Here is a 15,783-nt window from a genome sequence, read left to right on the forward strand (position 1 = left end):
GCAGGGAAGTATTTAACACTTGCAGAGAGAAGTGGGATAGTTGCCGTTTCGGAGCTAACTTGGGCTCTCTGCAAACTCAGGCAGATGTCACTGCATCGGGGTTGCCAGGATTGTGAACATAGACCTTCCAAAAAAAAAAAAATTTTTTTTAAAACTCATTAAGACCTGAGTGAAAGCTGAGACTTTGGAGATCATACTGAGGTCTGTCTGCACTCCCTTCCCCCAGCCATTCCCATGTACCCCCCTGCTTTGGGAAACGCTGCTCTAGGGGGAGATACTGAGTTGCCCTTGATCACCTCTAGCAGCAGGTACAATGGCATTGCAGTTTTGGAGGAGGCTGCAGGATTTGTGCTGTGTGCAGCTGGCGACACCCAGAGTGGAGGTCTGAGGTCTCAAAGGAGAGAGGTAGGTGAGAGAGACACCCCCTGCCGAGTCCAGCTCTGAGTGTCAGTACCCTGGCTAAGAGGGGACCCATTTTGGCCTGGATGGCAAGAACCAGCCACCCGTGGCTGAATTGGTGTCCCTCGTGGAGAGCTGACCATGGCCGCCTCCTGATGATGCGGAATTGTTCCCAGCTGGATGTGTTGTCCAGGGGGCACACGTGTCTGCCACGAGTAACATCTGATCGGACTGATGTTCTCCCTAGATTCCCTCCGATGCCACCTGCCATTCTGGGGACTGTGACCCATCCCTGGGGGGCAGTGTGTGTATTTTGGAGCTGAAACAGCCCCTCCTTCTGCAGGGGCCTTAGGTGCAGAAGATCTTTTGAGAGTACAGAATCCGTGTCTTGTCAGTTTTTAAAATAGATTCTCTGATCCCTTTGGCCAAGCTAATAAGCTGTTGCCAGCATCAGCTGGAGAATTGCTGGGAGTTTTTACTGCCAGTGCTTGCAAGGGGTGGGGTGAACTGAAATAAGTGGAAGGGGCAGCCAGGAGATTCAGGACATGAGGTGGAGTCACTCCATGTCTCTGTTGGGTCAGCTTCCCCAATACTTTTGCAGGTGGGGAAGGGGGATCCCATGCACACGTGCTTGGTCTCACCTTCCTCATCATCTGCCTCAGAGGAGCTGTTCACAAGCTGAAGGAGAGGATCCCACTGTCAAGGGCAAAAGGGATTGACCTGCATGGGTATAAACCAAGTGCTCTTCTGTTTCAGGACTCACAACAATCTCTACATGCCAGAGATGGTGGCTAGGCTGGGGGAAACATTTGCAAAGGCCTTAGACATGCTGGAGGTGGAGAAGAATGCCATCCTAGGTAAGGAGCTTCTCTTTGGGAGGAATGTGTGGGCAGATTCTCAGAGGTATTTGAGGTAGAGGTCCATCAGTAGCAGTGGAAGCAAAGACAGTCTGGAAAGCTAGCTTCTTCATAGTAGTCGCAGCTCAGCTATGATTTGAACCTGATAAAGAAGTTAAATAAGTTATTGGTCTCAGACAAATTGGTTTCTTTGCATGAAATGAAGGGTACCCTACCAAACTGTTTGTTCCAGCTGGGTGGTGGTCTCTGCAGCATGGTATTTCAGGCTGGAGAGCCGGGGGGTGCTGTAATTGTCTGCCTTTGAGCAGAATTAGTCCTCAGCAGAATCCCTGAGTGCTGGTGCAGAGACCTGTCCTGGAGGGCAAGAGCCAAGTCCTGCAGTGTGGCCCTGTCATTTGTTTCTAGGTGGTGTATTAGAAAGAGGCTTTTGGAACCATCTTAAAACAGGTTTGAGCTTTTGAACACAGAAGCCTTTCCAGCCAAGCAGAAGTGGGTGGCCTTGTGGATAAAATGTGGACCATGACTCTGGAATTTGGGGGTTAGTTTCAGGTTCTGACAGACAGTGAAATATTTAGGGGAAGTTGCTTTGGTTTTCTTATTTCCATTTCCTATCTGTAAAATGAGGAGATAATTCCTTTACCTGTTTTCTGTGACCTGTAAACTCTCTGTCTGTGAACCACTGCACATAAAGCAGCAGGGCCTTGATCTCTGCTCTAAACTTTTTAATATCATAGTTCAGCAGTAGCTTGTGTCCCAGCAGAGATGAATACAAACCTGAAGGGATGGGCTATTAGAGGAGCTGCACAACTGTCAGCTTTGCTTCTGACTAGGTTCTGATAGCTCCAGTAAGTTTTGCTTTGGAGAAATTAGAGGGCTGTAACAACCTTAGTGGGAACACCTCTTCTCTGGGTACAATTGACCTGAACTTGGCTGACCTCTTGAGGGGAGGTTCTGCCCCAGGATTGCTGTACCTCTTTCCATTTGGCTGCATGTTGATCTTGCCAAGTGCTTCCCTTGCTGCCATCAAGCTGGCTGGGGCCTGCCCAGCACCTTCTGAAGGTGCACTGTGCTCTCTCATTAATGGAGCTGAAGCTTTTTCTTTCCCACAGGTCTCCCTCAGCCTCTGCTGGAGCTTTATGACTCTCCTGTTTACAAAACAGTCTTAGAAAGGATGCAGGGCTTCTTTTGTACCCTGTACGACAACTGGTAAGAGCACCAGATATCCCCCACGCATTCCAACATTGCACAGCTGGAGCACTAGGCTGTTGCTGGGTGCTGACTTCTTCTAGAGTTAGACTTTTCATGTGAACTGTATCCTCTAATATCCAAGTATGAGCTGCAGTGGTGAACTATACTTGGTGGTTGTAACCTACCGCATACACATGGAACTCGCTGGAAAAAGTACCTCAAAATGTGGATCTGCATTTAGCTCTTCTGTGCTTGAGTAGTCGGACTGGAGCACTTATCAGATATCCTGACCTAGTTTGTCTCTTTGCCACTTTTAATCATGTATTAGGATACATCAGCACTTGAAAGTGCATTTTAGTGCTTAAATGCTTAATTCATTGTCCCTCTGCAGGTATCCCAGAAAAAAAGAGATACTCTGCTAAAATTCCTCTATAGTATTTGTTTAAGAACATGGCAATTGTCTAATCTCAAGATGATAGTAGACAGACTTGCAATTAACTTGTTTTGTTGTTGAAGTTTCCACATCCTGGGAAATGCAGGCCCCTCCATGCAACAGGATTTCTACACCGTTGAGGGTCTCGCCACTCAGCTCCTCAGCTCAGCTTTCATCAACCTCAACAACATTCCTGATTACAGACTCCGTCCCATGCTCCGTATCCTTCCATCATTGTCTCAGGCCAGCTAGGGAGGCTTTAAACACATAAATTGAAAACGTGCATCATTTTCAGTATGGCCAAGCCAAAGAAGGGTGATTGAGGAGGTGAACAAACAGGGATACATCTGGTGTGGATAAGGTGTGAGCCTAGAAGGGCATGAGCAGAAACAGCATGGGGTCAGAGAGAATAAATGTAAAGGATTTGTGTGGTCCTGGAGGCACCATGAGAGGTGGGTAGTCCCTTCTGGGGGGCAAAGGGGGCTTGGATAGTGCAAGAGCTTGGCAGTAGGGTGTCTGACTAGACTTTGTGCTTGTGTGGGACACCATCTGGGGTTCCCAACCCGCTTTCCAGGGCTGGATGTTCAGTCTCACAGCTAGGAAATGGGTGCTAAGCACCCTCAGCTTTCTCAGCTGAACTGTTGGGGAAAGGGGCTGGATACTTCATGCTCTTGGTGTATAGAGATGCCACTTGTTAATTCAGGGTTATGAGAAGAGGGGCTTTGAGGTGTCTCTGTCGCTTGGCCTCCCAGTGGAATGGGCTGGTTTGGGCAGTGTGCTGCAGTCTCCCTAGCAGCTGGCTGTATGTGCTGGATCTCTTCCTTAACCGGTCTGTGCAGGTGTGTTTGTGAAGCCCTTGGTACTCTCCTGCCCTTCAGAATACTACGAAACCCTTGTCTGCCCCATGCTGGGACCACTCGTTACCTATCTGCATGCGGTAAGAAAACAGCTTGTTCAATGCCTGTTCCTTGGCAGCCCAGACTCCTTGTAGCAACTGGCAGCAACGCGTGAGAATGTCTGTCTCTCCAAAACCAGCAGAGACAAAGGCAGAGCTATGATGCTTAATGATTTTGATGCTGTTTAGGGGGAGCTTTTGAGGTGCATTGAACCCTTGCTGTTGCACAGCACCCCTTCCTGTGAATTCAAACCTGTGGATATTAGCTCCTCAGCCTTCAGCCCTGAGAATTTTTGGGGGGGTTTTCTTGCCTGTGTCCTCTCATTTTTGTGGCAGCTCACTCAGATTCCTACAGCCAGCACAGCCACAGTGTCTTAGCACAGCTGGTAGCAGTTCTTGTCCCATTCAAAATGGGGCTTGGCATGAGAGCTGTGTTTAAATTTCTTGTGCTTCTATCAGCAGCTATCACTTGGGCCTCTTTTCATTGTGTCCAGCATGGCTCCTTAGGAAGGTATTGAATCTTCCCTTTTGTCTTGAACAGAGGTTGTCTCAGAAATGGCAGGTGATCAACCAGCGAAGCATGCTCTGGTAAGCTTCTACCCCTTGATATGAGGGGGAAATGGGGAGTGGGATGGAGCTGTGGTCTTTTACGTGGCCCTTTGCCCAGGGAACAGCCCTGTCAGCAGAGGGCTGGAAAACACTATGTTGACCTTGATGGTGACTCATTCCCTGTGCTTGGGCAGAGGGAATGCTTTAAGACATTGGCTCCCGTCACACTAAAACCTGTTCTCCTCAGTGAGGATGAAGCTGCAGATGACAACCCTGAGTCTCAGGAGATGCTTGAGGAACAGCTGGTCAGGCTGCTGACCCGAGAAGTCATGGATCTCATCAGTAAGTGAAATCAAGCTAGGTCCCCTGGGATATCTGGGAAGTTTGCCCTGGAGAGGACAACAGGAATTTCCAGTGTGGAGTAAAACTTAACTATAACGGCCAGTAGTATTTAACATAATCCTCAGAAGCCAGGTATGAGACAGTTAACCCTGCCAAAATCTTAGCTAAAACCTAGTAAGAGGTCAATTAACAACCTTCAGAAGAGAGTTTCTTCCTTTTGTTTTGTTAGCATTTAGGGCTCTGTGTTTTTGGCACTGTCCCTGTAGAAGTCCAGTCTTCCTTTCGAATCTGGGTTCTCCCCTTCTGTGCCCTGGAGCCCAATACAGGACATGGATTTGTGAACAACCTGAGTGTAGAGCAGTTTTCTTGCTGGCAATTGCCATGTCTCTAGCCAGACAGAAGGGAAGAGTCCCTCCCCCAAAGCAATCTCCCTTCTTTGTGTTCCCTTTCTCCAACGTCATGTTTTTGTCAGCATGGCTTTGAGCAGAGAGGCTGGGAAAATTGATTCTGCATAGAGATTACAGAAGCTCAACCTTCTACCTCCTTTCTTGATTGGCCTTGTTGCCTTAAGATGGTGTTCATCTCGAGTTATTCAAATGGTTTTGCACGTTCCTGGTTCTTGGTAGTTTGAAGCAGACACCATGCAGCAGGTGCCACTGTGGAAGGATGCTGTGGATGGAGTGTTTGAGCCTTCCAGGTAGTGCAGTATTTGGCTTTTATACTGGGCTTTTAGATTCTTCAGATACTGCATAAAAGCTGGGGAAGCTTGAAGCTGCTGTGAGCCCATGAGTCTGTAGGATAATCTCTGCATGTTCTGAAGTAGCATCTTCCCTTTTCTGCCCCTTTGACTTGCAACTGTTTTTGCAGCTGTTTGCTGTGTTTCTAAGAAAGGTGTTGAGCATAACACTACTGCTGCTGTAGATGGAGATGGTGAGTAAGTGCCTACCTTTGTCTTTCCTGCCTTTGGTGTATACAAGCACTTTTCCCATTTCTTCATGTATTTCTTGAGGGAGAGGCTGGCCTGTTGCTGGAAGTTTTGTGTGAGGGGTATAGGTTTGGTAAGAAGCCTTCAGCTTTGTCCTGCCCAATGTATCTGGGGGCCACAGAAAAAAAACAGTCTAGCCTAGGAACAAATGTGCTGTAGGGTTCACAGGTAGCATGTTGGAGCAACTGATTCTTAAGGTACCAAAAAGAGGGCTGGGGAGAAGAGGGGGATGTGCATGGTCTTCCCGAGAGCTGGAGGTAGCTAGTTGGGTGCCCTTCCTGCCCCAGAAAGGGTGGGTGCTTTCTGCTCGAAGAGGGATGTTCTGGCAAGCTGCACCAGCATACCGATTCTGTACGCTATCTCCTGGCTCCCCGTTTAGTTCTTGCTGTGCCTCCCTGTGTCGCCCTCAGTCCTTGGGAGGCCATGTTCACAGTGCTGCCTTTGCTCTGCTCTGCAGATGATGAGGCGATGGCCACAGACGTGACTCCATCTGCCAGTGCAGAGCTCACCGAGCTCGGCAAGTGTCTAATGAAGCAAGAGGTAAGAGCATATGCTCCGACTTCCACTATCCTTTCTCTGTACTCTTTGTCATGCTTGCCTGTGGTGCAGCCAGGTGCTGCTACAGACATCTAGGCTGCTGGAGCATTCCCAGTGTGAGTATCTTCTCTTGGGAACATAGGTGTTTGTTTAAGGGCCTCCTTAATGGCTGCAGAAGCCACAAAGCAAATGGGGGTTGGGATGCAGTATAACATGCAGCTACAGAGTTTCAGCTCTCCTGCAGGCAAGGCCCAGGGCATTCAGCCCACCAAGGTGTTCCCTGGCTCTGCCCTCATCCTGGGCTCCAGCCTTCGTGAGGAAGAACTTCACCCAGCAGCTCTTTTTTCTCTAAAATCTGCCAGAGCTGGCACAGGAGCCACAGTGTTAACCCACTGTGCAGAGTACCTTCATCCCAATACCTCTGTAGCCCTCCTCTCCTGTGGATGCCTCACAAGCTCTTGCAGAAGCTTTTGCAGTGACTTGAGAGTAGCAGCTGATGGGAGTTCCTGGATGCTCCATGGCCTTTCCAGGGGAGATGAAGGGAGCAGGTTTGCTTGATGTTGGTTCCTATTGGCTATGATGGTGCACACTGGGTGCCTTTGAGCACCTTCAGCTGGAGCAGCAGCAGCAGGATTCTCGAAAGATAGCCCTAAGAAGCTCCTGCAGAGCACCTGGATTGCTTCTTGGCTCCCTTCAGGTTTGAACCCTGGAGGTGGGAAATAGTTCCTCTGACTGGTTTCCCTCCCTGACTCCTTTTCAGGATGTTTGCACTGCACTGCTGATCACTGCCTACACATCCCTCTCCTGGAAGGACACCTTGTCCTGCCAAAGAACCACAACACAGCTTTGCTGGCCATTGCTCAAACAGGTACCTCTGGGAGGAAGAAGGGATTAGTTCTGGCAGGGTTGGGAGATGATGCTCTGAATGTAGTGAGAAGCATGGCTGCTTCACCCCTGGGCACCTTCTCCCTTGGGAAGACTGAGCTGCTGCAGAAAGGCAGTCGTGTATGGGTATCCTGCTTCCATGCTGACAGTGCCTCTTCCCCAGGTGCTTCCAGGAAACCTCCTCCCCGATGCTGTGTCCTGGTTTTTCACAAGTGTGCTGAAGGGCTTACAGACACACGGGCAGCATGACGGCTGCATGGCAGCTCTTGTCCACCTGGCTTTCCAGATCTACGAGGCCTTGGTGAGAAATTCTGCTCTTTATCTAGCAAGGTTGGCTGGGGAGTGGTGGAAAACTAATCCCATGCCCCCCCTTGGTACGGGCAGAGGAGCCAGTGCCCCCCGAGGAGGGCAGGGCTGCTCCTCTAGCAGAGCTGCGTTAACTGTACTTCTCCCTGCAGCGCCCTCGCTACGCTGAGCTGAAGGCAGTGATGGAGCAGATCCCAGACATCCAGAGGGACTCTTTGGAGCAGTTTGATTCAAAGCTTCTGAACCCAACACTGCAGAAGGTGGCAGACAAGCGCCGGAAGGATCATTTCAAGCGCCTCATCACAGGTTGCATTGGGGTAAGTGATATCCTGGAGGAAAATGAACTTGTTTCATTTCACACCCATACCCTGCTGAAGTGATGGGGCAGCCAGGCTGCCTGCCTCTCCCCCACTGCCTCCCTTCCCAGACAGGAGGCTGTTGCAGCATGTTCTCAGTGTTTGTTCTGTCTTCAACTTGGAGCTACAGTGGGGATGGCAGCACAGACTGAGCAGCCCCTCCAGCAATGACTTAACTGAGAGGCAGGGGGTACCTTGCCCAAGGGTGCCTTGGAGGAACAGGGTGTTAAAATGTTTGAATGAAGCTGCTAGGTGGGTGCTGGGCTTTTGTGAGGATGGTGGCGTTGGAGCCTGGTGGCACTGAATTAGAAGCTGGGGAGCTGGTGCACTGGTGATTACCTCAGTGCCTTGCCACTTGGGAAGGACCAGGCCTGAGATTCCCCAATATGCAAGCATGGGGTCCAGGCCTAGGGATTGCTCAGAATCTGGGGTCTGCCTCTGATCTGCAAGCAGGCTGCCCCTGAGCCAGGTGGGGGCATGAAGGCAGTAATGACTGATGCCTGCCTGTCTGTCCTCTGCAGAAGCCCCTCGGGGAGCAGTTCCGCAAGGAGGTTCATATCCGGAACCTCCCATCTCTCTTCAAAAAGGTGAAGCCATCACTGGAGACTGATGTGCTAGAAAATGAAGATGGAGAGGGCCTCACTGCACTCTTTGAGCCCTGAGCCTGGGATGCTGCAACCATCTCCTCCCCTACCTTATATTTTGTCTCTCCTCATAGTAAGCACATTAGATTCTCCTTGTCATCGCCTCCACAAGCATTTGTCCGAATAAAGCCCCTTTATGGGTCATGTCCCATGCTCCTCCCTACACTGGGATGGGGCCTGTGGTGGCATTTGAACCAGTCTATTAAGCTTTCCCTGATTCCTTCCCCTCCCCTCCATTGGATGAACATCTTTAGACCTCTGCTTCTCTGCAAGGTGGGAGCTGAGCCCATAGACTCCATTAGGTAAAGCCTGGTCATCCTGTAGCCTTGGGTCACTCTTGCTCCACCTCTTCATCCCTTGGGGTTTAAGATTAATGCAAAAGGCAGAGTAGTGCACCATGTGAAAAGGGGCTACCCTAATCTTCCTCTGGGTGCTAGTAGCCAGGCTTTGTAGGGAACACATCAGACACTCCTGTCATGCCTGTCAGCATTTGTCCCTAGTGGACTGGTATTCTCATGAATCCGTTTCCCTCCAGGATGCTGAGCCTTGGGCTGAGGGCTGTGTGCCAGGAAGCCTAGCAGTGCTCTAGGATCTCCCTTGAGATCAGCCTTTCTAAGGTGCAGCTGCTCTCTAGAAAGAAGCAGACACTGTCATACATATATATACATTTATGTATGTATATATACATGATCGTACAGCTTGTTCTATCCAGAGCCAAATGGAAGGCTTTTACTTTGTGCCAGCCTTTCTTGGACATCTCTCAGGGGGAGCAGGACAGATTTTTTTAATTATTTTTTCTTTTTACCATGCCCTGTAGACTAGAACATGGCCAGTGTAGGGTACACAAAATCTGGACTAATATCTGAAGCACCTGCAAACCAAAAGGGATCTCCTCACCCTGTTGCTGTGGAGGTGACAGTAGCCTGTGTTTTTACCCAGTCTGGTACTTCTTGGAGACTTGCATGGTGGGGCAGGAGGAGTGGGATTTATACTGCAGTTTACAGGGGCAGCCAAGTCAGAAATTGGGTTTTAGATGAGGTGGGACTCTTATCAAGCCACTCCAGTCTGCAAAGCTGGTTCTTCTTACATGACAAATGGTTCACTCAATCTATCCTAGTGCTAGCACAGGAGCTGAGAGGGTCTGTCCAGAGCTAGCTGGCAGTTTTGCCATCCAGGAGGCAGATGTGGTGGGTGGAGAAGGTTGTGTCTCCACTTGGACAGACTGGACAGAAGAGGTGGGGTTGGGAGGGGTGGGAGTGCAGAAAGGAAGAGCAGGCCTTGGGAATCCACTCACCCTCCTGCCCCTGCTGTTCCACTAGCACCCTCCACTTTCCTCCTGGCCTCAAACTTTTTTAACCTCTGAGCTAACATGGCTGCTGGCTCTAGCAAAGGCTGGGTGTATTTATTGTGTTGTCATATTTTTAACATTCTGTGACTTCATGCTAGACACAAGGGGGTTTTTTTAAATGGTTTTTAGAACATTTTTTGTAGGAATGTTTAAATCCGAAGCTGTCTCTGAACTGGTTGTGTTACACCTCTGAATGTCAGTAAAGCTATTCCAGTTTCATACACATGGTGTCATGTTTTATTTTTATTCTTTATCTGTTTCAGTCAGATCTGAGGCCTCTGCTCTGCCCAGACTGCCTTCCTAAGGATTGTTCAGCACTCCTTATTCCAGCTACCAAAAAGGGAGCACCTTTGCTGGTAGTCAACATACATTATCAGGGAGGGAAAGAACCATTCCAGACAAAACAATTAAATTAGAAGCCAAGGGGAGAATTGAATTTTCAAGTATTTATATGTCATTCACAGCTGCTTTATATTAATTCCACAACAGCCGCTAAGTCCCAGTTTACAGCTTGAAGGGTACATGTTGCCAAAGCAAAACCCTTTGGCATGGCTATGCCAGGGTATGTATGTCCCATAAGCAGTATGGGAAATATGTGAAGCAATAGCGTGAAAAGGTCCATACGCTACTGAAGTAGCCTCCACGCCCAACCCTAGCTATTGCTGAGAGGTGCAATGTCTTGTGATAGTGACGTAGCTATTGCCTTTGGTCTCTCCCCTCACGTGATGAAGGTTGTGTGAAAGGTCTCTCTTGCAACAAAAGCAGAAGCCCTCAAAGAGGTGGGCCTGAACAAAGTCAATATAAGTTTTGTTACAAAACATTTTTCCAAGGCCCCAGCTGTAATCCAGCTCAGCAAGGAAGCTGCCTTAGCTTGTTAAAACTGAAAGCATCCAGCTAGGAATCGCCATCTTTCAAATGGAGTTGATACCTAAATGGTGTTGATTAGGAACTAGCCACAGTCGAGAGGAAGAGGAGCTTTTCTGTGCTTATGCTGGCACTGGGACTACACCCTGTGTTCCTCATACAGGTGAGGCATGTACTACACAGCTGAGCTGTCCTAAGTTTCAAGCAAACAAAAAGCCCTGGGGAGGTATCTTGGCTAATGCTGGTAGGAGCTCTAAACCAGGAGGTACAGACTACAGGACTTCAGCCTAGCTCTTGGGTTCCCAACATTCCCTTCTAAGGGTAAGTGGATGAATGAGACCCTGTGGGAGGAGGTCAGCAGCCAAGGTCCCTGCAAGCCTGCTGAAAGATGAGGTGCAGGAGTCAGCAAGCACAGCTGTGAAACACTGACAGCTCCCAGAACATCCCTGACAGGGAAGCAGCCAGTTTCCCCAGCAACCAATTACTAGCTGTCTTGGAAAAAAAATCTAGAAGCAGGGCATGGGTTTGCAACACTATAGTAACATGGGACAGGTTGGGATTGTAGGAGGATGCCAAGCATACCTCTTCTCTACAGCATATCCAACCGGACACCTGTTAGGATGTTTACAGTATAACTATATCCAGTGAAACAGGTAGAGAAAAAGTATGATTTGCTACACTAAATTCTAACCTTGTAGCGAGGATTGACTTACGCAACTGAGCCATACCTGTACTCCCCACAAGTTCCAGTTCCTTCATCAGATTGTCAAGAGAGACTTTCACAAGCTAAGACCTACCCAGTGCTGACTAACAGTAGTGCTCACCACTGAGACTAACTTGCCAGTTCTCCCAGCCTTCCCTGGGTGGAGACAAGCCTTTGACTGTCACTTGCCCTCCACCATTCAGTTCTGCTCCAGGGTCAGCCCAAAGTACAGTCAGTCACCGAAAGGGAGAACAGAGTAGTCAAATCTAACCCCTGGGAAGAAATGCCTTACCTTGAGATATTTAAGAAGGGACAGTCCGTCCTGACAGGGAATGTTTTTAAACCCCACCTTTGCACAGAAAAGCCCAGTACTGTATCATAGAATCGTTTGGGCTGGAAGAGACCGTCAAAGATCATCTAGTCTACATGCCCCTGCCATGGGCAGGGACATCTTTCACTAGATGAGCTTGCTCAAAGCCCAGTCCAACCTGACCTTCAACACTTCCAGGGAAGGGGCATCCACAACTTCTCTGGGCAACCAGTTCTAGCATCTTGCCACCACCTTCATTGTAAAAACCGTCTTATGTCCTATCTAAGTCTACCCTCTCTCAGTATTTAAACCCATGCCCTGTCACTACAGGGTCTGGTAAAAAGTCTTTTCTCCATGCCCCTTTTTCATATTGAAAGGCCACAATAAGGTGTCCCCAGAGCCTTCTCTTCTCCAGGCTGAACAACCCCAACTCTCAGCCTTTCTTCATAGGAGAGGTGTCCCAGCCCTCTGACAGTACAGCCTTTCATTTACCACATTAACTACCCCCAAGCTGCTTTGAGACACCTGCAAAACAGTCCTGCACTGACACTGACTTGTTAAATCTCACTGACCTGAAGTGCTTTACTATGCTGCCATACCAGTCTTCTTCACACACTGCATACAATCTAAAATAAATGCTATTATTCATCTTTAGACCTGCTGCCACTTTCTTCTCTGCGTATTATGGTCTCACAATTGTGAACATCACAGAAGGAAACAGATGTAAAGCAAAGCCTTTATTTTAGTGCATCTCCTCACTGAGGCTCATTACCAACAGAAAACAAATTCAAAGGCATGGTCCTAGCACTCTTCACAAGCCCATCTCAAACCTCTTGCCTATGGAAGAGGAATCACCCCTGCAGGCAGGTACAAGAAGGCCAGAACAGCAGTGCAGGGATATGCTTCCCAGCTACAGCCTGGTCACTCCATAGGCACAGAGTCCAGCTCATTCAAGAAGCGCTGACACTTTCCCATCAGGATCTTGATGGCTTCGCTCACCAGCACATCTGGAGGCAAGATACCCGTTGACTCCACTGAAACTGCACAGAGACACAAGTCAGCACAGCTGCTACGCAGCTTCAGCCGACACCTGGCTCCAGGACCTCTGTCCCTCATCTTCCCTTACACACTTCTGACAAGCCAGATCTTCACAGCCAGAGAAGAGGTTACATTTGCCGGCAGGAAGCACAAACACATTCAATCCCAAAGCAACACCAAACCACAACCTCAGTAGTTACCCACTGGAATATGAATGTATGAATGCTGATGATGTGGGGAAAAAGGGGGAGGCAGAGACCCAGCTATACATGCTGGTCAGTCTCTGCTTGTTTGCACAAACCACAGCAGGGCTCTATGTTCTGTGGAAAATGGAGCACTTACAGATGTAATGGTTTCGTACTCTGGCCAGGCGCACGAGGTTTTTCAGACCCTCATGACGGAAAACTTCTCTGCTGAACGTGTCCAACCGTGCATTGGCTACTCTTGCCACCTTTTTACCTAAAGGGGAAAAAGATGAAACGAGACGGGCACCTGCAGCAGATGGGTGCTTTGTGGTCACAGCGAGTACTTACGCTGACTGAAACATGCACTCCCTCATCAGCAAAGGCAGCGAAGCCACCAATATAAAGAATTAGCACACCCCCAACATGAAACTCCAACCTGACAGAACTGGTCTTCTTGAACAGTTCCAACCCAAACACAAAGCTTGTATGTACCCCTGGGCAGGACACAAGAAGTCTTCTCCACACAGAGCTGCTGGAAAGAGCAAGCTCACTACCCAGTCCTGCAGACAACTGAACAGCACTGGAAGCTGCAGTCAGCAGCTGCAGAGCTCTGCGGACAGGCACCCAATGCCTTAGCATTTCAGGGAGATCCCAGTTCATCACCCAACACATCTGCATGTGACAGCCGCTCATCTATAAAACCAGGCTCAGCATAGCATGACCAGCTGCTGATTGGCAAGGCAACATCACAACATGGTTTTGCCTCTGCAAGGTTTGGCTCTATTCTCTAATCAGTCTCTGCTAAGGCTTGTAAGGAACAAGGCACTTAGAGCAGGAAAAAAGTACCCTTGATATTCTGGATCTCAATGACTCCAGGGGAAAAGCACTTCTGCAACATCTCAGCTGCCTCATCCTCAATAGGCTGCAGGAGAGTGATGTCAGGAAGCAGTCGATAACTAGCTGTGGCCACAGGAGAAAACTTGGCATGATCTTTACCTGCATGAAGAGTTAAGAATCAAGAATGAGGGCAGGCCTCAGGGAACGAGAGTGCCAGAATGCCGGGACTTAAAGTTCCAGGGGGAAAGCCAGCTCTCCACCCTTCCCCTTCACACAGCTGTGCCCTAGTCCAAGCACTCACACTCCTCCTCCTGCTGCCCCAGGACCCACAACTCACCTATACCCTTGACACAGTGCATAAGAACATCTATTTCCTGGCCAGGTCGCAACAGTGCAATGAGGATGTCATCATGAACAGGTCGGAAGTCAGCATCTGGAAAGAGGTCTGTCTGATTCCCCAAGGGCACCCATGTCATATGTTTACTGTACACTGCAAAGAAAAGTCACAAGCATCAGCCAGCTACCGTCTCAAAACAGGTCGCTGACCTGTACAAGACTGGAGATGGCAAAAAGTAAGTTTAGCAGAATGAGGGAATCGGCTCTCTCTGCACGCAGGGCTGAGAAAAACACAGCACCTATTTTTAGGAGAGATCTCACCTTTGTGATTGAAATATAGTTCATTAGGATCAGATGATTCCTTGGCTGCCTGAGGGTTTCGACTGCATTTTATTTTCAGCTGGAACTGCAGAGTATCAATTTCTGTGCCTTCTTCATCTCCTGGGAAGGGGAGAATGGCATGAGCCTCTATGGAAACATACTTCTGCTCAGTTTATGTGACCCTGATTTCCTGCTCTGGGGGAAACCTTCAATATTTCTATTTGATCCAAGACTCTCACCTTGGTTTCTATATTCGAAGAGTCGAGGGTCAGCTCGGATAGGGATGAGGCCCAAGCGATGAGCCAGAATTTCATCCTGCACAATGGATGTGTTGTTGTACACAAAGACTTTCTCTACAGCCATCGTTGGCACCTCAGGGAGACAAGAGATCAAGTCAGCGTAAGTTGACAGTTGAAATACATGCCAACAGAATACCCAGCTAGAGTGTCCGTTCTCTCCCATAAATAACTGCCCTGCAGACTACTTTCAGTGGTATTTCTGCCAAACCAGGCTACCCAATACACTCTTACAGCCAATGTACCCCTTCCCGCTTTGTTTTTATTTTTTTTTAAACAAACGATCACAAGAGATGAAGGGCAGGTTGATCCACAGACACTACCAACAGCACTCTTAAGAGCAACAAGCACTATCGCTCGTGCTGCTAAGGCCCTAACTCTCTTTGGGCTGGTGGCACACGTGCAGAACGGATTTGCGCTTCTCTTCCAACCCCAGAAGCCGTCCGCACGGGCTGACGTAAGGCGGGGTCCCCCCCGCTCCTAGGCCGGCGCCCCCAGACCTTCCCTACAGCTCCCCGCACCGCCCCGGCGAGCCTCGGTCCCTGCCCCGCCCCCCCCCGGCCGCCCTCGGCGGTACCTCGGCGAGCAGGATGCGGCGGAAGGCGTTGGCGATGGCGGCGTCGATGCCCACCATGTCGAACTCCAGCGCGCCCTCCTCCTCGCGGATTATGTCCACGCGGAACGCCTGCACGGGCCACGCGCCGCGGGTCACGCCGGGCGCCGCGCGCCGGACCCGAACGCCCCCCCACCGCCCCAGCCGCCCGCGGCGCTCACCCACCTCCTCGAACCGCCGCCGGTCCCAGGCGTCCTCGTAGCCGGGGTAGTTGCCGGGGAAGTCGGTGGTGTGGACCTGCGAGGAGGCAGACAGGCGGGGCCGTGAGGGGGGCCGGGGCCGGGAGCCCCCCGCCGGCCCGCCGCGCCCCACTCACGTTGCGGACGCCGAACTCGCCCAGCACCACGCGGTCCCGCATCTCGTCGGTGCCCCGCCTGGCCGCCATGGCCGCCGCCAGCGGGGGGCGGGGGGAGGTGGCGCTCCACGCCACGTGACGGGCCCCCGCCCGCCCACGCGTGGCCTCGCCGCTCGCGGGGAGCCCGACGCTCCCCCGCCGCCGGCCGGCCCCGGGTCCCTGCAGCAGTGCATCCCTCCCGCCCCTCCGCCGCCCGATCCC

At 50.3% G+C, this 15,783-nt stretch overlaps 2 protein-coding genes across 9 annotated transcripts in view; one reads left to right on the forward strand and one right to left on the reverse strand.

Moving 5' to 3' along the window:
• XPO5 (exportin 5) overlaps positions 1 to 9,965 on the forward strand; it is a 31,211-nt gene extending 21,246 nt beyond the window's left edge. For all 6 annotated transcript variants that reach the window (XM_075043010.1, XM_075043011.1, XM_075043012.1 and 3 more), the window contains 12 exons: positions 1,156 to 1,256; positions 2,366 to 2,462; positions 2,961 to 3,097; positions 3,717 to 3,814; positions 4,314 to 4,360; positions 4,569 to 4,663; positions 5,531 to 5,593; positions 6,106 to 6,188; positions 6,946 to 7,053; positions 7,234 to 7,371; positions 7,529 to 7,693; positions 8,254 to 9,965. In XM_075043010.1, the coding sequence (XP_074899111.1) occupies positions 1,156 to 1,256; positions 2,366 to 2,462; positions 2,961 to 3,097; positions 3,717 to 3,814; positions 4,314 to 4,360; positions 4,569 to 4,663; positions 5,531 to 5,593; positions 6,106 to 6,188; positions 6,946 to 7,053; positions 7,234 to 7,371; positions 7,529 to 7,693; positions 8,254 to 8,394 (1,273 nt within the window). In that variant the 3' untranslated portion in view covers positions 8,395 to 9,965. The remainder of the gene's footprint in view (positions 1 to 1,155; positions 1,257 to 2,365; positions 2,463 to 2,960; positions 3,098 to 3,716; positions 3,815 to 4,313; positions 4,361 to 4,568; positions 4,664 to 5,530; positions 5,594 to 6,105; positions 6,189 to 6,945; positions 7,054 to 7,233; positions 7,372 to 7,528; positions 7,694 to 8,253) is intronic.
• Positions 9,966 to 12,323: 2,358 nt separating this feature from the next.
• On the reverse strand, positions 12,324 to 15,760 carry POLR1C (RNA polymerase I and III subunit C). 3 transcript variants are annotated; one of them, XM_075043018.1, is made up of 9 exons: positions 15,544 to 15,760; positions 15,393 to 15,464; positions 15,192 to 15,299; positions 14,558 to 14,690; positions 14,319 to 14,438; positions 13,999 to 14,151; positions 13,671 to 13,820; positions 12,982 to 13,098; positions 12,324 to 12,608 (listed from the first exon to the last, which is right to left on the reverse strand). In XM_075043018.1, the coding sequence occupies exons 1-9, from the start codon at positions 15,610 to 15,612 to the stop codon at positions 12,523 to 12,525; spliced, it is 1,008 nt and encodes a 335-aa protein (XP_074899119.1). In that variant the 5' UTR covers positions 15,613 to 15,760; the 3' UTR covers positions 12,324 to 12,522. The 3 variants fall into 3 exon arrangements, with proteins under 3 accessions (XP_074899119.1, XP_074899117.1, XP_074899120.1); XM_075043016.1 differs by having other exon boundaries at positions 12,324 to 12,641; positions 15,544 to 15,756; XM_075043019.1 differs by lacking the exon at positions 15,192 to 15,299 and having other exon boundaries at positions 12,324 to 12,641; positions 15,544 to 15,756.
• Between the last annotated feature and the right edge of the window lie 23 nt (positions 15,761 to 15,783).

The sequence above is a fragment of the Buteo buteo genome, chromosome 12 (genome assembly GCF_964188355.1).
Source record: "Buteo buteo chromosome 12, bButBut1.hap1.1, whole genome shotgun sequence".
NCBI lineage: Eukaryota > Metazoa > Chordata > Aves > Accipitriformes > Accipitridae > Buteo > Buteo buteo.

Coding starts and splice junctions, on each gene's coding strand:
- POLR1C (XM_075043016.1), bottom strand. CDS start 15,612: ATGGCGGCCAGGCGGGGCACCGACGAGATGCGGGACCGCGTGGTGCTG. Junction 15,465..15,543: donor GCGAGTTCGGCGTCCGCAAC/GTGAGTGGGGCG, acceptor GCCTCCTCGCAG/GTCCACACCACCGACTTCCC. Junction 15,300..15,392: donor ACCGGCGGCGGTTCGAGGAG/GTGGGTGAGCGC, acceptor TGGCCCGTGCAG/GCGTTCCGCGTGGACATAAT.